The 21,804-nt window shown below is 40.1% G+C and overlaps 2 protein-coding genes across 9 annotated transcripts in view; both read left to right on the forward strand.

Annotated features, from left to right (window-relative positions):
• The window catches only part of SPAST (spastin), a 45,570-nt gene extending 34,123 nt beyond the window's left edge, over positions 1-11,447 (forward strand). For all 4 annotated transcript variants that reach the window (XM_074896888.1, XM_074896890.1, XM_074896889.1 and 1 more), the window contains 3 exons: positions 1,395-1,465; positions 3,367-3,407; positions 5,464-11,447. In XM_074896888.1, the coding sequence (XP_074752989.1) occupies positions 1,395-1,465; positions 3,367-3,407; positions 5,464-5,586 (235 nt within the window). In that variant the 3' untranslated portion in view covers positions 5,587-11,447. The remainder of the gene's footprint in view (positions 1-1,394; positions 1,466-3,366; positions 3,408-5,463) is intronic.
• Positions 11,448-14,230: 2,783 nt separating this feature from the next.
• Positions 14,231-21,804, forward strand: part of SLC30A6 (solute carrier family 30 member 6) — a 28,358-nt gene continuing 20,784 nt past the window's right edge. For 2 of the 5 annotated variants that reach the window (XM_074896895.1, XM_074896892.1), the window contains exons 1-4: positions 14,231-14,315; positions 16,887-16,973; positions 17,575-17,659; positions 18,563-18,605. In XM_074896895.1, coding sequence (XP_074752996.1) covers positions 14,313-14,315; positions 16,887-16,973; positions 17,575-17,659; positions 18,563-18,605 — 218 coding nt within the window. In that variant the 5' untranslated portion in view covers positions 14,231-14,312. Of the gene's footprint in view, positions 14,316-14,781; positions 15,126-15,428; positions 15,484-16,886; positions 16,974-17,574; positions 17,660-18,562; positions 18,606-21,804 lie in introns of those variants that run through there. The other 3 variants (XM_074896893.1, XM_074896896.1, XM_074896894.1) reach the window with 3 other exon arrangements.

Raw genomic sequence — 21,804 nt, forward strand, 5'->3', positions numbered from 1 at the left:
GTTTTGACTTGGCATGCATTTCCAATCAAAAACAACTCTTCTTGGCTTGTCCACTGCTAAGTTTGTTGCTACCAAAACAGCAGAGCAAGCACTGGATAATTTTATATTATTTTCAATTTCATATTTGATAGGGAAAATGTGGGTTAAATGACCTTCCTGTTATGAAGTTGGTTTATGTTTTTCATCATCGATTGACACAGTACTGCTGTTTGTCACCCTCAGTAATCACAAATGTATTGGGTGTGGGAAGCTAACTAAAAAGTAGGTAAAGCACATAGGGCAGGAAAGAGTGAAAACGTAGTGTGAGATATCAAAAATATTCATGTGAATGTACTTTGGTCTCCGTTTCTGTTTGTGATAGCACACAGGAGGTGAGTACACTCCTAGATGCAGCGTTTTTCAGCCCTGTAGTGTTAGTAATATTATAGAAATCTGATGTATAATCCAACTGATAAATTCTCTCTCTACTTTAAGGATCTCAGGCCAGATTTAGGCTGCATTAATAGCTAATTGGAGGAAAAAGATAGCATCTTGGATTCCAGGTGCAAATTTATGAACCAAATTACAAATGCAATTTAAATGCACTTTTGTTATAAATGGTTTAGCCAAAATATAAGAGTTGAGGTTCCTGCCTGCTTCATCTCCCATCTTTGTTTTGAAAGAGATAGGTGTTTAATCTCTTTCACGATTTTGTGTTCTTTGGTCCTCAGCAAGTTTTTATATAAACTATAGCAGAAATAATTATTTCTAGAAGACTGAGCTATGAAGTTCTTGTTACATCCAGCCGCTGCTCTACAAGCTATGTGGATTTTTTTTGTGGGTTTTAAATTTTGCGTTTCTTTTCCCTTACATTGACAACATGTATTGATGGCTTCCTGGTTCAGTGGAGTATTTCTTTAACCTGTGAAGTATTTCATTGGTTAATTTGGAAATGAAGTCTAATTCTGGAAAAGCTCCCAAAAAGATTGGGTCCTTGGTTTGGTTCCCCCCCCCCCCCCTTTGTGGTTCTGAGGATTTGGATGATAGTTGAGTTTTTGGGTTTAGAGTCATCTTTGACAAATGATGACAAACTCTAGTGCTAGGGCATTCTTCTAAGAGAAATAGTGAACATGTTTGAGATCAGTTTTCATCTACAAATCCTAGTTGGTTGCTATCTTTTTGCTTTTCCTAGCATGTTATTTGGGACTTGACTATCTGCACTTAAAATTCTGGAAAAGACTTAAATATAGATCATGTTAAATGCACTTCTGATTTATTAAACTTGCAAAACAACATCAAAATAGTACTTCTGATTAAGTAACATTTTAATAATCTGCAATTAAAATGAAATGGTTTGAAGTACGTTTGTTTTTTTCCTCCCTTTCTCCCTTCCCCCACTTTTTCCTTTGACAAAGAATGACAGATGGATACTCTGGAAGTGATTTAACTGCATTAGCAAAGGATGCAGCACTGGGCCCTATTAGAGGTAAGCTGTGTAGCTTTATATTTAGGTTTTGAAAAAACTCGGTTCCCTTGATATTAGAGATACTTTCCTATATCATTATAAATCGTAAACCTCTGAAATTAAGCTTTTTAGATTGGATTTTGGTCTGTTCCTCATCACAGCATCTTTACCTTACACAAAACCCTACAGTAGCTCACCATGTGAAACACAGTTTTTGTGCCTTTAGAGGAGAGCAGGGTGAAGTGTTTTTCACAGATTTGTAGAATTTTAAACTAGAGTATCTTTCCTATGCTGGTATCAGTTCTGTTGCATCTAAATTACTGAATAGCAGTGTCTGACTACATTACTTGTCTTATAAAGTGGGCAAATCTCCTTCCAGTCTCAAGGAAGGAAATACTGGAGCAGAAGAAATTTTTGGTTTGGTTATTTTTTAATGTTTGAATGGCATCACTTTTTTTATTTTAAAATCATCTTAATGTTGACTTGTGATCCAGATGACAATTGTGACTTGAGTTTTACCTACGTTTTTTTCTTTCTCTGACATTTCCAACTTTGAAAAAAATATGATTTTAATGCAAAGTGAATACTTTTTTTAAAAAAACAAAACCCAAAACCAACCATACCACCCCCCACCCCCTCTTTGGTCCATTTTGCTACCTAGTTACTATGTGTCCAGTAGCCACATCTGAAGGGGGATGATTCTGTTGAGTGGAGATCAGCAGTGGGAATTTGTGAAGAAAAGATTGTGAAGGTTTGATGTGAGTTTTCTGATTGTCAGTATATTGTTCTACCTGACAGAAACATATTAAAGGCAGCCAGAGGGGAAGTGTTCTGTAATATCAGTCTATTATGTGTAAATAAAAGTTGTTGCAACTTTGTTAAATGATTTATGGGGAAGAGTCTTGTGCGTGTTTTGTGGGAGTATTTGTTTTACTATTTTTTTTTTTAATTGAGTCAGAAATCCTACAGTGTGCAGTTGTGCCACTGCACTATCTCTTTGAAAGCAGCTGCTGCAAAGTAATGGGTTTTTAACCACTTAGCTTCAGCTGTTGAAATTGTAAGGCACATCTTCCAGAATCCTGCATAATAACTGTAAACCAGAATTGCATTAGATAACTCTCACAAGAGACATGTCTCCTAAGACTTCCAATATCTTTATTTAGAGTGGTTGAATTAATAATGTATGTGTTTAGGTATGCAGGCTTTACTTTGCTGACAGATGACTTCACCTGCAAGTCCATTTTGAGAAGAGACCAGGAAATGTTGTGCAACTAATTTCTTCTACCTGCCCCTGGCTTTCTATAAAACAATTTTTTTTCTAAAATGTTTTTTAATGACAGTGTTGCCAATCCTGTGTAGATTCTTTTTCTTGCACCCTCAGAGCAAGAAGTTTGCTGGAATATGTTGATGCTGTAACAGTATTACAAGTAAAAAAAAAAAAAAAAAAAGTATAATAGTGAAGGTTACAGGAATGATTAGATCCTAATAGTACTGCAAGGGAAAGAAAAACTCTTATGTGCCCAGCTTGATTTTAATTCTATATTCCTGGCTGACGGTACCTTTGTTTCCTGAAAATTGTGCATGTTTGAGGCGTAGGGGGGTAGGTACCAGGAAAATACGGGGGAAGGCAGCTCAGTGCCTGTGTGCTGTTCTCCATACTTTAGGAAGAAGGAAGTAGTTTTGCTACCACTTTGTACTGTGTCTGCAGTGATTGAATGAGGGAGCAGCCTGGCTGAGGAGCTGATAAATGGGGAAGGACGAGGTAAAAACACCATGTAGCTTTCTGTACAGGAGATTATGTTAAGGCAGAGAGGTATAATTTTTAGCTGGTGTTTCTTTTCAGAATGAAAGTGCTTTTAACATGCTTTAGTTGTCAGAAACATTTTTTTGTGAAACTCATTGATCTTCCTTTATTTTTACAGAATTAAAACCAGAACAGGTGAAGAACATGTCTGCCAGTGAGGTATGCTGTTTTAGCAGTTGTATTTTCTCATTTGAATAGAATGCGTGCTCACCAGAAACTTTTAAAGGACCCTTTATTTACACATAGTATCATACAAAATACCTAGTGTAATTTTTGGGTGTTATTACCCTTTATGATGATTTCTTCACTGAAGAAAATTCTTTACAAGTCATGCTTGAGAAGAAAATCTATCCTCAGATGTCTGAGGTTCTTTGTTCTTTGTGTAGTTTGTTGGTTATGAGGTTAAGAGCACCTCTTTTTCCAATAGTAAGTCTCTGCTGGTTTTAGTTTCATCTGACTGTCCTATCTTTTCCATCCCACTTAACTGCAACTTGATATGTCAGAGGCCTGGCTTTTATTTTCTTGCAGTGTTACTCCCCAAAAACATCCCCAGAAATACGGTGTCAAATTATTTATTTCATTTACACACACACACTCCCCCACACACCCTGTCTTTACATAATAATATGATAAGCTGAAAGGATTTGTTGTAGAACGATGAGAACATCTGTGATAATTTGTTGTGAATGCAGGTTTACCCCCAGTAGTTCATTAACACCAGTCCCAGAGAAATGTGGGGAATCTTCTCCAGTTTTCACAGAATTGTCTAGGTTGGAAAAGACCTTGAAGATCATCCAGTCCAACCATTAACCTAACACTGACAGTTCCCAACTACACCATAGCCCTCAGCGCTGTGTTGACCCAACTCTTAAACACCTCCAGGAATGGGGACTCCACCACCTCCCTGGGCAGCCCATTCCAACCCCTAACAACCCCTTCTGGAAAGAAATGCTTCCTAATATCCAGTCTAAACCTTCCCTGGTGCAACTTGAAGCCATTCCCTCTTGTCCTATTGCTTGTTACTTGGTTAAAGAGACTCATCCCCAGCTCTCTGCACCCTCCTTTCAGGTAGCTGTAGAGGGCGATGAGGTCTCCCCTCAGCCTCCTCTTCTCCAGACTAAACACCCCCAGTTCCCTCAGCCGCTCCCCGTGCGACCTGTGCTCCAGACCCTGCACCAGCTTCGTTGCCCTTCTCTGGACACGCTCGAGTCATTCAATGTCCTTTTTGTAGTGAGGGGCCCAAAACTGAACACAGGAATCGAGGTGCGGCCTCACCAGTGCCGAGTACAGGGGTAAGATCCCTTCCCTGTCCCTGCTGGCCACGCTATTGCTGACACAAGCCAGGATGCCACTGGCCTTCTTGGCCCCCTGGGCACACTGCTGGCTCCTGTTCAGCCGGCTTGTCAGTCAACACCCCAGGTCCCTCTCTGTTTTAATGTTAATACTCCTTTAATAATGAGGCTGCTTGTTCCACACACTTTGGTTATGTCCCATCATGTCTGGATATCTCTGTATGGGAAATGTCTGTTTATAAGCATGTCCTCAGCAAACCACTGAAAGCCCTCTTGAATCAAAGAGGTTAGATAATCAGGATTACTTAGCTGACAGCATGCTATGATCTGAATACAGTTGTGGTAAGGGTGGGAACTTTCAGTGCCTTAGTCTCCTGGTTTGGAGAGGTATCCCATAGATGTGGTTAAAAAATCCCATGCCTTACTCTTTCCTCAGTTCTTTGTCCTCGTATGCACTAGCTTGCACCACCTAGTGAAATAGGAAGTTATAACACAGTCTCATGGGCTAATAAAAAATAACAAGGCAGACTTTATGATTACTCAGTGCTAGTTTATTAAAACCAGTAAATACCAATAGTCTTAAATTACAAGACTCTTGCGGCGGGTCATAGAATCATAGAACAGCCCAGGTTAGAAGGGACATTGAAGGATCATCTGGTCCAACTTTTTGTGGGAAAAGGAGCCTAGATACAGTTGGGCAGGGTGCTAGATAATCTCGTCTTAAACCTCCAGCAGGGGGACTCTACCACTTCCCTGGAGAGGTTGCAGAGAATGACTGTTCTCACTGTAAAACATTTCTTTCTTATATCAAGATGAAGCACTCGTAGAATATGCTTTGTTAAAAGTGAATACTGAAGTACTACTTGAATAAACTGAAGTACGTAAACCACTTGTGATCTTGATATCTTTCACTTTTTGTTTAGATGAGAAATATCAAACTGTCAGATTTCACTGAATCTTTGAAGAAGATAAAGCGCAGTTTGAGCCCTCAGACCCTGGAAGCATATATTCGCTGGAACAAGGACTTTGGAGATACCACAGTGTGAAACACTGCTTGAAGTCAAAGAAAGTGCTGCCTAAGGAGCAATTGGTACAGACTACTGGAAAGCAGCCAGAGTTTACAGGACTTTACAGATCTTTAAGTATCTGCATTAAAACTTGAGATTAAGAAAAAATTATACAATGTGAAATGTGTTCATCAAAGCCTCCTTGCCATTTAGTGAGGATTTACACACTGTAAGTAAGAGCACAGTAGAACTTGAGATAAGATTCCTAGTAATCCGATTATGGTTTGAACAATAATATATGTATTTTGTTTCAGCTAGAAGGCTCTGATGATATTGATCATTGGAAAACCTTTTCCCTATGTCGTGTGTGTGGTTTTTTGTTTTTAATTTTGCCATGACATTGATGTCTGGCTTTCTTCCTTATAACTACTAACTTATAATTGGAGGTTTGTAAACTTTGGTTCCGTTTCTGATTATTTTTTTTTTTTTTATCCTTAATGTGCCAAATGAAACAATTTCCCTGTGCAGAGAGGAAGAACAGCATTGGGGAATTATGATTATTAAAATGTAAAAAGCAGCTGGTCTGTTATTATTTGTCTTTTTGTTTAGTTGTAATGTGACTGTATTGTTCACAGAATGGTTTTAAAGAAGACCTTTGATAGCAGAACAGCAAAAAAAACCCCCAGCCCTATAAAACCAATTCAGACTGTCTTAAAAAAAATAAAATTACTAAATAAGAAAATAGATTAAGACATTCATTTACTGGCAGTATTTTCTCTTAACACATTTTGTAATGCTTCCATTTGTAGAATGTTAGCTTACGCTTTTAGTGTTCAACTTGAAGCCCAGCTGATGTTTGAGAGAGTAAGTGATGCTAATTGTCAAGTTTAGAAATGATGCGTTTCTATTCTGTATCTTGGTCTGTTTAAGATAACTGAAAGTAAAATTTCCATTGTGATAATTTTTTTTAATCTACACATGTAAACATTAAAATATGAGGCTACATGTTTAATACATGGCACACATTAATGTTTTTATAGCTTTCATATGTTTTGGTTTATATATTAAAGTATGAAACACTCAGCTGATCTGCTTTTTTAAAAAGAAAATGGATCTTTGTACAAATACTTGTTTTTATTATATAAATGACAAGCTATTAAAAAAAAAACCACTTAAGTGATAGCCTTTAAATACTGTAATAAAGGAAAACATCTTTGCCTTTACTTCTAAAGGCCTGACATCTTGTTTACAAATTCTACATGGATTAAACACAGATGTTTGCAAGGCAGAACACTAGTTCCTTGTTAGAGCAGGTTTGTGGGGGTTTTTTGTTTATTTTTTTCAAAAAGACAACTCTCCCAACTTAGTGATATTACAAAAATGCATATTGTTTACAGTTTATACTAAATCAAGTTATAAGCTTTGTTTGCTTTTGGTCTTAACAGAAAACTTTGTTTTTAATTTTTCATTTAACTTATTTTTTTATTGGTAGGAGTAAGTCAAATACTTCTGGGACTACTCACCTGAAAATTGACTATAAATAATATAATATATTTATATATTAAAAAAACCCACTAGCTGGTAGGTGCAGTGTAAGTATAGTAATACCCAGAGAGGACTCTGTGCTCACTGTGTAGTATTGAGTACTAAATAGCAGAAACTGTGTCAAAAGTTTTGAGACACAGAGATGCGGTATGTTTGGGATTCTGTTTTGTTTTGGTTTTTTTTTTAACCAGAGATGCTTTTAATTGATCTTAAGATTAAAAACAATTAAATAAGGGAAGATTGCGTTACACTAGTATGCCTTTAAAATAGTCTAACCAAACCACTTCCAGCCTTCTAGGAGTATGACTCTCTCAAATGTATGTCTGATGTAAATGAAACGTGTGACTTCTGTTCCCCTGATTCACTTTCCTGGAGAAGTGAGAAATGCTAGAAGATTTAATTTTCTTAAATCTTATGTATTGCTTGCTTTGCCTTAGTTCTGCCTTTAGTAGACCATCTCTATTGTTGGAGATTCCTGGCTGACTTGATCCATGTTTGTCATAGACTTTGTAGTGCTAAGCATGAATATTACTGTTTTATTAGCATCTGACAGACAGCTAAACAGCTAAGAAAGGTCCTTGATCTTCCTATTCATAAAGCATGTAAGCTTTCCTTGAGATCCTTTGCAAATGAGAACTTTGAAGGTAACACTTCTGGTTTTGAGTGTTCCTAAATATTTGTTATCAAACTCTGTTTTCCTCCACTTAATTTTGAGGAATATACTGGTATTTATTTCAAATACATACCTATTGGCATGTGATGGGTACCGGAAATGTAGAGGCAGAAGTTCTCATCTGCTAAAACACCACCAGTGCTCACGCACAAAGAGTCAGAAGTCTGAGCTGCTACTTCAGAAAGAAGAGGGATGGACTAGCCCTTGTTTGTACAACCCGTTCAGGTCAAGAGACTCTGTCTGGTACCACTGCTTTCTGGTTATCTATTCTGCCCTGATTGTCTTCTGCATAATGGTTGAACAACAGCTATATAAATTATTCAGAACACGTAGTAAGATCTCAATTTTGTTCTGCAACATCAGTTTGCCCCACAGCTGCTGGATTTCTAGCCTATGACCAAGTGCTGTTTGGTTCATAAATCACCTTTAAATGTCTTTCTTATGCTATTTTCTGAATAGTGTTTTAAGAATAATTCTGTTCCCTTTAAGCATTATCTCACATCTTCTGGTTTCTTGTTTGACATGTACTAAGTTTCAGCTTGGTGATTTTCATCTGTGTGTTGGATTAACTGTGTATAAAAGCAGATCCAAAAAAAACCCCCAACCCAACCCCAAAAAACAATCAACACCCCCCATACACCCCCAAAAACCCCAAATACCCCTATTTCCCAAACCTATAGTATTTTATATACAACTTTTCAACTGTATTTACCATAAAATCAGATTATGTTCTAATACAGTATCTTGAATTAGAATAGGATAAGCAGGACAGCAGCTTGGATGCTTTTAACCTTTGCAAACGCTGGCATTACATTAGCTCTCTAAACCACCTTATTTTCCCCCTGATTCTACCCACTGCTAATGAATAAGTGACTTGACCCACTTTTTTGAGGTTATTAGGAAGCAGTTTGTCTGGCTCACTGCAAGTGTTTTACTGACTGAAAGTGTAGCAGTTACTGAAGGGAAGAAAAAAAAACAACCCATGCCCCCTCTTTTTTAAAAACCTTCTTCATACATCTTTGTCTCTTTTTATTAAGTAGGAAACACACCTTCTGTCTTTCTATGTGTTGGAAGAACAGTGTCTTCGCAGGCAGCGGTTTGCTGCTTCTGGTGGCATAGCAGGAGGGAAAAACTCAAGCACTGTGTGATGCTCGCTCTTCTTAAAATGAGAATTGGTCATGTGTTTTGATGTTCCCTTTACTAATGCTGACTTTTCTGTAGAGTACACCAAACTTGTACAGGTTCTCTCCTTGCGGCTAAGAGAAAAATAACACTGAATATTAAAGTTAAGCCTTAAAGTAGGATATTTATACACATCTCTCTGTCTTGTTAGTTTCTTTTACAGAGTTCAGTGTATTTAAAAATAGGCATTCTGCCCCTGCAATGTCTTGCTGACTATTTCCGAAAGTCAGTTGCTAATACAGTTTTGTTGAATATGGCCCTGCAACTTACTTTATGTAGGTAACAGATGTGATAGTAACACTTTCAAATGGAGATGAATGGAATCTCTGAACTGAGAAGGAATTTGTTGTCACTGCACTAATTGGAGGCCATTGCTGATTTCACTGTTAGATACTCCCAAATGTTTTTAAAATGACAGTTTTTATACATGTAACTTACTCAGACAATTAACCTTACCTTCTGGCATAGAATAAGTAGTATTTTTTCTAAACAAGCAGGTTTTAGCACTGGTTGGCATCTGCTGCTAAGTCAGTCTTGTGAAATTTAATTACTTTTTACTGTGAATACTGCATCAGATCTGCTGGCCAATTTAACGGAGATGTCTGTTTTGCAACCAGTATGGAAAGCAGTGTTCTCCTTAGGGCTTCCTTAACCACCAGTGGTGAAACTTTGTGCCCTAGATGCTTACATTGCTTTCCTCCCCAAGACATGGATAATGCATAGCTGTGCCCAGGACGTGTTTATGTAGCTGCTCCAGTGCTTTAGCGATGCTTCTGCATGTGGCAGCTTTGGGAGGTGGCAGGTGCTATCGTAGGTTACAGATCTTCGTTCATTATCTGTGGTGGTCTCGAGCTTTTGTGATGTTATTGGTGTTGGGGTCTTCTACCAGATATGAAAACTGGAATGAAAAGTAGCAAGCAGGTAGTGAATGCAATTAGTTATCTCAGTCATTGTGCTAATTAGAGGCAGTTGCTGATTTGATTGTTAGGTTCTCCTGAGCTGCAATTTAGTGTTGAAGGATGTTGTTTTGCTTGCCCACGTGAATTTTCATGCTTCAGCTGATCTGCTGGTCATTGTAAGAGATGACCAATGGATCAGTTGTTTTCTTTTAGATATTTTTTCTTTAAATATTCTTTTCAATATTTTTCCTTTCAAATATTGTAACTGTCGTTCCACAGGATGAGGAAGTTAAACTATTGCTTCCTGCAAATACAAAATCATCTTCTGAAGTACGGAGAGATGTGTATTGTGCTTCTCCTGCTTCTCATGTAAATCGTTAACTGTCTTAGAGTGGGAACAGTTTACTTTGTCAATAACTACCTCCCGAGTTTGGCAATAATTGGCAAGGTATACACTCCTCTAGTGGATTAAGTATATTGGCTAAACACTGTGGGTTCTTCAGAGTTTGATCTTTTGATTTGCAAATTCCTGACTTCCTGTCTGGAAACTGGTAATCAGCCTTGTTTTGCTGTAAGATTTTCCTTGCCTTCGTAAGACGCACTTCTTAAAATCCTGATTCAGAGAAGTGGCTTTGAGGAAAAAGGTCAGCGTTCTTTGTAGTTGGTTAACAGAGGTGTATTCTCCTAAGATGCTAGGGGTGTAGCCTCTGGGTTCTGCAGGTTTTTTTACCATTAGAAGTGGTGAAGAAAGTACTTGAATACTCACGCCTCTCAAAGGGACTGGAAATACGGAAACTGGTTTTGCCACATGATGCAAATTTTTATTCATGTGAAGGGCTAGTCAGTATTTTTCAGAAATCTGGATTAAAGTGACAAAAACCAAAGGTGGAGACAAAACACTATACCCCGCCCCCATTAAATATATTGGACAACTCCAGTCTGGGATGGGGTTAATTCTTGTATTTTGTTGTTTTGAAGCACTTATGTTTCACTGTTCTTTTAAGAATGTTTTTTGAAATGTTAAACACCATTTTATTAATAAGCACTGTAAAAAAGCATGATGAGCAGTCACATAGCTTTAGCTTCACAATAAAATGTTGCATTTGTCCTGTTCTTACTGTTTTCTTGTCTGTTTATCAGATAAAATGTCCAAAATTAAGAGCCTTTTCATTAAACCTGAAGCTAGTTTAATTGCTGCTGGTTTAAAAAATAAATAAATCGGGTGTATACCACATGATGGAACAATAAATATGTAAATACCTCATTTAGTTTCTAAAGGACATAATTCAAGTTCTTAAAACTAATGTAAACAGAAGTGCTACTTCCTAAATAAATGTGCTGAAACCTTAAGTGTGTGCCTATCCTCCTATCCCTAGCCTTGCTAAGTCACAGTGAAAACAAGGAGGTTTCACATAACTATTTCTGGTTGTCATGGTGAAGTCCTGAAAATAGCCATTTGGAGCCAATTGCTATAAAAATGGCACCATTTCTTTTGCTGGGGGGAGAGTCCTGCTATTATTTTTGAGGTAACAATCTAAATTCTTCACTTATCCCCATTTCCTTACTGTTTGTAATTCTTCCTAGCCATTGTCTTGAGGCTGCATCTGGACTACTAACAGTTGCTGAGGCTTTTTGTTCTTACAGTTAAGTCCTGAAGATAAGATTTTTTTTTTTTTTAAAAAAAAAAAGAGGTTGTATTAGAATAATTTTAATATTACATTTCTGGCAGTATTGGTGTCTCAAAAAGCAGCCATGACCACTGCCTTCAACGTGTCACTGTATCTATCACTGTTAAAGCAAGCAAACCAAATAAAAATCAGTAGAGCCATCAGGGAAAAAACCCCCAATGTTTTGGGCTGAATCGTAAGAGCTATTACTGCTTCTGTCAAGCATTAAGTGCTTGGGATAGAAAGACACCCTTGTCCATGCAGGATAATTATCCAGTATCTCTCTTTGGCTGAAATGCTACTACTTGGAGGTGGATTCTGAACTACTGAAGTTACTTCAATTAGCAATTTTGTGTGTAGGTTACAGATACTCAAACAGGCTTTTATTCTTGTAGAGGAGATGCTCAGATAAATGTAATGAAACAAGAGCCTGAAAACAATATTCTAGCATTTACTATGTTGAAATCTACACAGATTATGGATTTGGCAGCATAACCTAGTCTGAAGTATGTTAGACTAATTAAATCTTTTCTCATTCCAGCCAAGATGGTGTGAGACAAGGCCCCGTGCCTAGTGTCAGATACTGGCATATTCTGGATGAAATCTGTTTATTTCTGTATCTCAAAATATTAAGTTTGCCACAAAAAGTGAGAAAAATTATAAATTTTGTGTTCGGTTTTGTTTTTTTTTTTTTTTCACTCAAGCCATCTTTTTTCAGATTGCAGCAATCTCCAGATACTTTGTAAACTTGTGAAATCCAGTCTCTTTCCTGCAACAGTGCATATGGCTCTGAAACAGACAGGAGTTACACAACCTTCTCAATTTATTTTTTTTTTTTAATTCTGTGTGTAATGATAATACAGAAAATATCACATCGTGGTGAAGGCAGAAGGCTATAATTTTAACTAAAATCCATCTCTCAACACATGCGAGTGATTTACTGGTGCTGTAGTGTAGCTAAAAGAAAAGTGGGCATTTCAGAAGCCTACAACCAACCTCATGAGCAAAGTGTTGTTTTTACCAAATCCTTTTGAAGTTTCCACTTTTTTTTTTTTTGCAAATCTATATTGCAAATACATGTTACAAGCACAATTCTTTCTAATAATGTAACTTCTACTATTTTCAAATCTCACTTTAGTAATTTCTACAAGGCCTCAAACTTGCCTCAGTTGTAAGACATCCTTGAAGACACTTGTCAGCTGTGCAATTAGTTGCCATATTCTGTGAATTGTGGAAGTGGAATTTCTTACAACTGTTTTCCTCTTCTGGGGAGAAATGTGCTAAGATATGAAATAATCAAAAAGCCTTATAATGTGTCAACAATAAAGTAACCAAACAATTTTGTATTTGTGGAGCATATCCCACAGATAATATGCTACCCCTGTGGTTCACCTGATTTCTGACTTCCTGGATAAATTTGAGTGAAGGCAGCAGCTGCAGCCTGTGGAGAATTTATGCATCATAACACTGCGGTTGGGATTCTGTTACCTGTCATACAAATGGATTTTTATTTTTTTTTTTTTAATTGGTCCCTAAACTACTTCTGTACACTGGAGAAAATGTCTTTGTTACAGCCAACAGCTTAGAATGAGCAGGTATCACGGAATACATGACCTGTCCAGTCACTCCCAGCCAGAGTCAGCAAAGTCTTTTGGTGTGTTTCACAGAACAGATTACATGCAGATAACTTTTTTAACGAATTTAGCTATGGTAACTGGGAGTAGCCCATTAAAAGACCAAAGACAGGGCCATGTTACAAAAGCTTGTTTCAAGTATCTTCCTAGGCACAATAATCTGTTTTATTCCTATCTCTTTTCATTTCCCAAAGGCAGTAATACATAAGCTGTTTTATGACTAAATCTTTCAGTACACGAAATCCTGTGCAGGTGTTTTGTAACACAATTTTTCTCAATAGAGCTATCCCAAATACCATGAAAACTTAAGTTCTGTATTTTGTTCCTTCTGACAGCAACTGTTAGGCACAGTTTAGTGCTCTGCTAGACGGGTTACACAAAGATTATTGTCCCCGTGTTCCAGAGCCTCAGTACTAGCGGCTAGAGTACCTTAAATGTGGCTCTTTCTCCTCCCCCAAAGTCCGCTCTCTGCTTCCTACCACAGCAGGCTTTGGGCTGGGGTTAGGCTGACTCTAAGCCGCTCTGCCGAACTGTAACAAACGCTTCCAACGTTTTAACACGTTCAGAGCCGCGGGAGCCTTCTCAGAACTTCAGCGCACGGGGTAGTGATTACATTTCCAACAAGAGCGCTCCTGAGGCTCTGAGAGCTACCGTCCTTTCGACGTTTGGCATACAGCTGGAGAAAAAAATCCACTCCGAAGCATGTGTCCTCGCTGCCGTTAATGCAGAGCGCAGCAGCAGAGAGCCCGCCTGTCGTGATGCTATCATGATTTTAGGTGTATTTTTGTATGGAGGAAAAGGTGAAACAAAACCGTCCTTGCGGTTCGGAGTACCATGACCACCACGACGGGAATCCTTGCTTTGACTTCTCACGGAAAACGGGCAGCTACAACGCAGAACTGCCGCGGGGTTTCATACAGCACCCGTGTGGCCCAAGGGCAGGCGCTGGGAGCGAACCACCTGCGGGTCCCGGGGCGCTGCCTCCGGTGAGGGAGGGAGGGAGGGAGGCGGGGAGCTTCTCTGCCGGGAGCGGCTCCGCTTCCGTCCCACGCCACATCCGCTGCCGCGCGTGGCCTCACGGGCCCGCTCGTTGCCGTAGCGACGGAAGCCTCCTCCGCCTCTTCCGGCTTCGCATGGCGCCGTCTCTTCCGGTGCGGGGAGTAACATGGTGAGTGGCCCCCGCCGCGGGAAGGGAGGGACAGGGCGGGAGGGAAGTCGCGCGTGGGAGCGGGCTGTGGAGGCTGGTTGGGGCCGCCGCGCCCGGGCGGTGGGGGGGCTTTGCCGCTGCTACCGGCGCGGCGGGGCCGCTCGGGGCAGAGCGCCCGAGGCCCGGTGCCGGCCCGGCCTTGGAGCCCGCCGCGCCGCCGTCCCCCGCCCCGCCCCGCTCCCGGCGCGAGCCCCGCCGGGCCGGCGGTGACGTGGCTGCGCGCGGGGGTCCGCCCCGCCCCGCTCGGCCGGGCCGGGCCTCCGCCGCGGTCACCCGCGGGCGCCGCGACCCGTTACCGTTACCCGAACGCCACCGCCAGCCAGCCGCCCGCCCGCCCGCCGGGCAGCCGGGGTAGCGGCTCTTCGCCAGGCGGCGGTGCCCTGGGCCATCTGCGGCGAGGCGAGCGCGGCCGTTAACGGCTGCGGGGCCCGGGAGGAGCGCGCGCTGCGGTTTTCCGGGGGGTGATTCCTCTTCCCTCGCCGGTTCGCGGTTTCCCCGGCCAGCGGTGGCTCTCCAGGGCCGCGGTGGGAGTGTGGGCCCCGGCGGCTGGGCAGGCGCGGAGCTGGGTGCCGGCGCCTCGGCCGAGTGAGGGGCGCCCGACGCTGGAGCTGAGCGAGTCTCGGTCTCGGCCTCAGCGATTTCGTTCTACACCGAATCGGCCGGGGAAGTGACATTCACCCCAGGGCCCGCAGGTTATGTTGCCCCTGCTCCCACCCGTCGGGGCAAGCACGGGTCTGTTAACTCCGTGGAAACACAGGGCTGTTCCTCCTGGTGCGTATGGCTTGTGCCCCGAAGAGGAAAAGTCGTTCCTCCGGGAACGATCACCGTGTCTGCTTGTTCAGCTGGGGGTCTAAACGTTCCCTTTCTATGCTGAGCACAAATAAATGGACGTCAGTATCAACAACAGGTACTGTCGCCTGTTGGCACTGTTGGAGCAGACGCTCGCACCCATTGTAGCAACGCTTCTTGTACAGCCGCTCCAGCGCCGTGTGCGGACCTTCACATGGAGTAGCTGCCCTCCTGCTCAGCACTGCGGTGGTTCTCCCCGTTGTGTTGGCAGAAGTTTGGAAGCTATGGAACCTTTAATGCCAGAGCACAGCATCTGCTGAATTTGAGCTTGCTTTCAGGGGTGAGCTATGGCTAGTGTGGGTTTGCACGAGGCTCTCCTCTGTGGTACAGAATGCTCGGCATCCTTCGGGAAGCGGGGAGGTCTGGCACGGTGCACTCTGGCAGGGGACATAGTGCTAACGGCACGGGGAAGCAATGGGTGCCAGGGTGATAAAGCAGCCTTCATAAGCAGGCGGTCCACTGCCTGTTTGAAAAGCTTTCCAAAGTCCTCTGTCAGCCTGTATGTCTCTGTTGAGAAAAAGAAATTGTCACGTAATGATTTACTAGTAAAGAAAATAGCAAGTGTCAGCCTTTTGCCCCGGGTGAGCTAAACTTGGGATCTATAGTACTGCTTTTTAAATTCATGGCACCAAGGCATATGTGTATTTCTACAGAAAATATGAAATACAGCTGTGTTGACAAACATGTCTGTAAGTTAATTGATTCTGTTTCGGTGACCAGCTTGTTAGCATGTCTTTTTGTCTTCTACTGGCAATTACAGATGTGATAGCTTACAATCAAACCTTATTTCATCTAGTGCCAAATTGTTGCGTATGACAGATGACCCATTACAAGTCCACAGATTTCTAATGCAAATCAGAAGGGCTTTTCATGTGGAAAGCTTACTTCTTTGTGGGGAGAGTAGATTGGAGGACAACTAACTAGAAGTTTGGGCACTCTGAGGAAGGCAAGCAAGTGGCATGGTTGATGAACTTTTCTGGTAGTCTGCTCCCTGTCACACTTCCAGGATAGCCACACAGCACCCCCTCCCTCCCGTCTCCTATATACACGTATGTCCTCTCCACCCCAGGAAAGAATTTATCTGCATGTTGCTGGGAGGTAGGAGGGGGGGGCGCCTAAACTGACCGCATTTACTGTGCGTGTTTAGGTTAAGCAATAACTAAGATTGCTTGTATGTTTCATCATGTTACTGGCCGCCTGTCCACCACATTAGAGATGATACCAGCATTGTTTTTACTTCTTTGATGGGTTGTCATTTATATGTGTATATATATATATAAACTGTGTTTTCCTGTTAAATAAACCAGTTGGCTTTAGGTAGGAAGTGTGCTTTAATAAAGAGAAACGTTTGTGAATTTAGAACATCTGTAGTAGTTGTATTTAAAGAAAAGTAAAAACCCCACACTTTAAATTGTATTTTGGTATGTTTTCCAGTAAACTTGAGTTCTGGATTCTATCTAAATAAAGCTTGATTCTAAGTCATCTAATATAATAACCATGTAAGGTGGTTACCAAAAATATTGTTGTGTTTAATGGTTTTGGGTTATTTCTAGCTAACAAAAACCTCATTCTGAGTCTTCAGTATAAGTATGAAAATAGTTCATAAATGAAGATTTACTTTTTGATAATTTAAACTACGTTTTAAGTAAAATTTTTAATTAAACTATTAATGTTTTTTTTAAGGGGACAATACACCTGTTCCGCAAATCACAGAGATCATTGGTTGGAAAGTTAACACATGAATTTAGGCTGGTTGCAGCAGATAGGAGGGTAAGTATTTCTTTTTAAAAATGAGTAATAATTAAAAAACACATTAGCTGTGATAAGTTAAAATACATTATTAACTTGAGTATATTTTGAGAATTTTTCTTTGAAATTTTCTAGCTTTACTTAAAAAAAAAAGCTTCTTGTGCACAGTCCTTGTCGGCATTCTCCAGAATTGTACTTCTATTTAATGCGTTCAGCAGAACTGTAAACTGAATGTGCATAGATGTTTTTTGGGACCTAAGTTGCAGCACAAAGAAAGGAATCCACTAATATAAAGTTGTACAAGTCTGTCTTCAAAAGTCAGATGGTATGTGCTGTAATAAAACACAAATATTACACATGGGTGATTTTTTTTTTTTAGTCTAAAAAGGTATTTTAAGCATGGTGCACAGGCGCTACATAAAAAAGTTTTGAGACAATCTGTAAAGTTAAAAATAGAATATGGTCTTGTTCTGAAATGAGTTGTACATTTTTGGGAGGGAGGAGAAGCCAGTTCTGCTTGCATGATGAAGTATTGCAATGCTGATTTTTTAAAACCAGATATATATATTTTTGTCTTGTAACTTTTGGAAGATGTAAAATACATACTTATTCTCATCAACAGTCTTGGAAGATCTTGCTGTTTGGTGCTATAAATTTAATATGTATTGGCTTCCTGCTAATGTGGTGCAGCTCTACAAACAGCATAGGTAGGTAGCTATCTCGTACTGAAACTACAACCAACTACCCTGTGTTTCTTAGCTCAACACACTAACAAAGCAAAGTTCAGCATGTAATGGAGTTGAGTGTCTGCACTGCCAGGTTTGGAAAGTGATTCCTTTTGATTTGTCACAGTTTAGAGTAATTTTTCACAGGCAAGTGTGGATGGTGACAGTCCTTCAAAGTTTGCAAGGTTTTCAAGACCTGATATTTTCTTCCTGTAGTACTCTATCTTTTAAGATTGCAAAAAAGTAGACTTTTAAGCTCGTCCTCAAACCTGTTCCTTATATAAATAGTACCAGTGACATACAGAGACACGCACTTGTGGTTGAGTAGTGTGTGACAAAGGGCTTCTCTGATTCCAGGAGTGCCCCTTTTCAATATTTTGCATATCTTCTACTTCTGTATGGGGGCTCCAAGGTGCTTCCCATCATCCATACTGAAAGTAGAACGCCTCACATTTTTGTGACACAGGTTTTCTTCCAGATTTGAGACGGATCAGAGAAGCAAAAGAAGTAAAAATTTCTGTTGAACCTACTTTTCACTGTAATAATGCACATTAGAGATCTCTTGCTTTGGCGGATGATGTATTACTGAAAGATCTCCTGACTTTTATGTATTTAAATTCTTAGTCACAAATTTAATACCTTTTGTATCTGGGCATTATTACATGATTTATTAGATTTAGGATTGCTATAATCAACTTGCTTATGAATTGAAATATATTGGTGTCTTTAGGACATTCATATTATGTACACATACAAAAGACAGACTTTATCAGCAGAGACAGTTTATGTAGATAGAATATGGAAAAGAGGCACAAGAGGGACTTAGAAGAAAACAAGTGATTTCTGTATTGAAAACTTATGTTTTAATATTTGCCTTTCTTACAGCTTTAACTGCTTACACATATTTGACAATCTTTGACCTTTTCAGGTGAGGTTTTTTCTCATTTAGTCTTACTGTTCATTCGTGCCTGTCTGTTTCTATACGTATAAATTTTATTTACAGATACAAACACATGTTATTTAGAGTCATCAGTATAAAAACACTAACTGGTTTAGATATAGCTTAAATGAGTATAAAATTGAACATCACAGTAAATAGATGATGAGAAACACTGTAGCTTTATTGAGAATGACTAGTGACAAATCAGTTCAGTCATGGATTTCTCTGTGCAGATGCATAACAACATAAAGCAGAATCTAGCATCAAACTGTTCTCTGGTGGTTCACTCAGAACATTTCCCTAATGCCACAGGCATTGGTTCTGAAGTATCACTCTGTTTTAGCATCAGGAAACACAGAGTATGTAATCCTATTTCTATTTCAAAATATTTCAAGAGCTAGATCCCATTTGCTCTGCTAATAAGGTTGTTAGATGTTTTTAGTGTTTTTCCTCTTTCCTAACAAAATTATATTAAAACTACTTTAAGTATGAAAGTTCTGAACTTTTTGATAATATTGATAATACAGACATGAAATATATTTAATTCTTATCTGAGCTGCAGATTGGTAGCACGCTAGCTTATAAAAAGTATGGATCAGCTATCTGCTGTCAGTTTTGCCCACTACATACTATAGCTTATCAGACTGATAGTAAAACATTTATAAATAACAGCAGCAAGCATGCAGAAAGGAAAATTAATGGTTGATATAGACACAAAAATACTTAACTTGATCTGTGACTGCATTAGAACTGTGATAGAACTTTAATGAATGTCATATTTCTCTTAGAATTTTTTATCTGCTGAGTTTTGTCATCTTGACTCAAAATACTTTTTTCACCTTGGGGAAAGTTTTGATGTTGTATTTCGTATTTGTGAGGAATGTTACTTTTTTAATTTTAGAGAAGATGGAAATACCCCTGGCCCTCTGAAATGCTGGGGTTTCAACCCCAAGCCCCAAATTAAAGTTGACATATGGGTGATTCCCACAGCCCTTCACAAAGGGGGGTGAGTTTGCCTTTAGGCTTCCCTCCAGGGTGCAGCGGGCTGGCAGGGAGAGCCGTTGGGTAAATGAGCCCCGGGTGTCTGCATTGAGTAACCAAGGGTCAGGTGTCCCACTGAGGGGTAAAAGCTGGGACCACTTGCAGGCAGGGGCAGTGTCTGTCTGTGAGGTGGATGCACTGTGCAGAGTTCCCTGTTGGGGAAGGACCTCCTGCCTCCCTGGAACTGGGCTCCAGTCAGGTCTGGCTTTTGTAAACGTGGGGTGTGTGGAGATTCAGTATGTGGCTTCCTTGGTCTTACGTATTTGGCTTGTTGACTCGGTTGTCTCCCATCCCTTCTATGAGAGGCTGCATTTCACCATTTATTCCACCCACTGTTGGTTGTGTGGTGTTGTTGTTGGGGTCAGTGGGATTGATGTTGATTATGTATAATCTGACTGACTTGTTTGTACCCCCAGTGCTCACCCATGTACTGACCCTTTTGTATCAACTACAATTTGGTTATTGGTTCATCTTTATGCTGGCTGTGTCCTTTATGCTAGGCCTGATAATTGGCAAAACACCCTCACATACTAGGTTAATTAGGGATGGACTAGAAGACTATTCTAACTCACAGTGATTTCTTAAGAGATTTGCTGTAAGGGAGAACAGTGCTCAGTAATTGTGCTGCAAAAATTAATTTCTTGTTCTTTCATTTTTGTCAGTTTCCTGGTCATTTGTAATAGTCTTATTGAGTATATGAATTTACTGGTTTGTATATGAACAGTATTTTCTCTGCTTTTGCTTTTATTCCACACAGCTGTGGATCAGGTTGTGGGGATGTGATTGTCCAGCGGCTGTGGGGATGATTTTTTGATCCAGTCTGGTTTAACATTGTCATTAATTAAGCAAGGGCTACATAAAGGCACAGATGGTACGGAATCTGGGTGGGTTCCGGTAAAAAAAAAAAATTGTCTAAAGGGATCAACAGAGGAAAAATAGACAAAGACTCATCCTTGAAAAATTCAGGCTAGTACCATGGGGATAAAATAATTGCAATTTCAGACATTCTATATGAAAGAAAAAGTTGGAAAGAAAATGGCAAGAGAGACCTGTGGCTGTCAGTTAGATTAGAGCTTGTGTAAATGTATGCAACCAAAAAAGGAAATCTGTTTTGGCCATATATGTAGAGAAATTACACTGTGGAAAAGAAAGGCAATTCTTGGCATAGCCTGAGACATCACAGAATCATAGAATTGTAGACTGGTTTGGGTTGGAGGGGACCTTAAAAGCTCATCTAGTTCTAAGCCCCCTGCCATGTGCAGGGACACCTTCCACTATACCAGGTTGCTCAAAGCCCCGTCCAACCTGGCCACTTATTCTAGAGTGCTAAATGGTATGTCTCTAAAATAAGAGTTTAACGGAGAGTTTTCTTCACTTACTCACTTGGATACAAAGGAAGCGACACATATGTGACAGTCCTGTTGTCTTGCTTATGGCATTCCTTCTCATTTAAATGGCCTCTCTCAGGTTACGGTACTTCTAGGCAAGTTCCTAAAGCACATGTAAGAGCATTTACTGGGTGTCTAGTTTGATAATTTCATTGGCTTTTGCTTTGTACTTATCGTTACTATGTGTGACATTACTATGTGTGATACCAGACAGTAATAAAAGGATTTTCTCAAACCACCTTTACCTGTTGGTCAGATTCTGGGGTACCTGGTCCCATGTGTTCCAGATCCCTTTCAGAAAAATTCATGGAGCACATGCAGATTAAACACCAGTTGTGCTGTTTTGTGTCAGGGCCTTAGTGGAAAAATGCATTGCATTTGGAGTTATGGTAAACTTGACTTAAGCTGAGTGATGTTCAATATTGAAGAAGGTTGTTGGTAGCCTTTGTAAGCACAGCATGCCATAAGTACAGCATTAGACTATCTCCTGGTGTAGGGAATTAGACCAACGACCATTCTGCCAAAATTATTTGCTGCCCTTTTAATGGCAACAGCTGAGACATCATCGTGCAGACTCGGTTTTATTCCCAAGCACAGCGTTTTGGGGATTCACTGGAATTGTCATTGTGACAGTGATGGAGGTGTTAATTTCGTGGTAATACATGGTTATATTCATCTGTTCAGTTCTGATGGCTGAGTTATATATTTGTAGATTGTCCAGTTTCTAAAGGCTGCAGTTATTTATCATAGTCAAATTC

Source organism: Athene noctua, chromosome 1 (genome assembly GCF_965140245.1).
Source record: "Athene noctua chromosome 1, bAthNoc1.hap1.1, whole genome shotgun sequence".
Classification (NCBI taxonomy): Eukaryota; Metazoa; Chordata; class Aves; order Strigiformes; family Strigidae; genus Athene; species Athene noctua.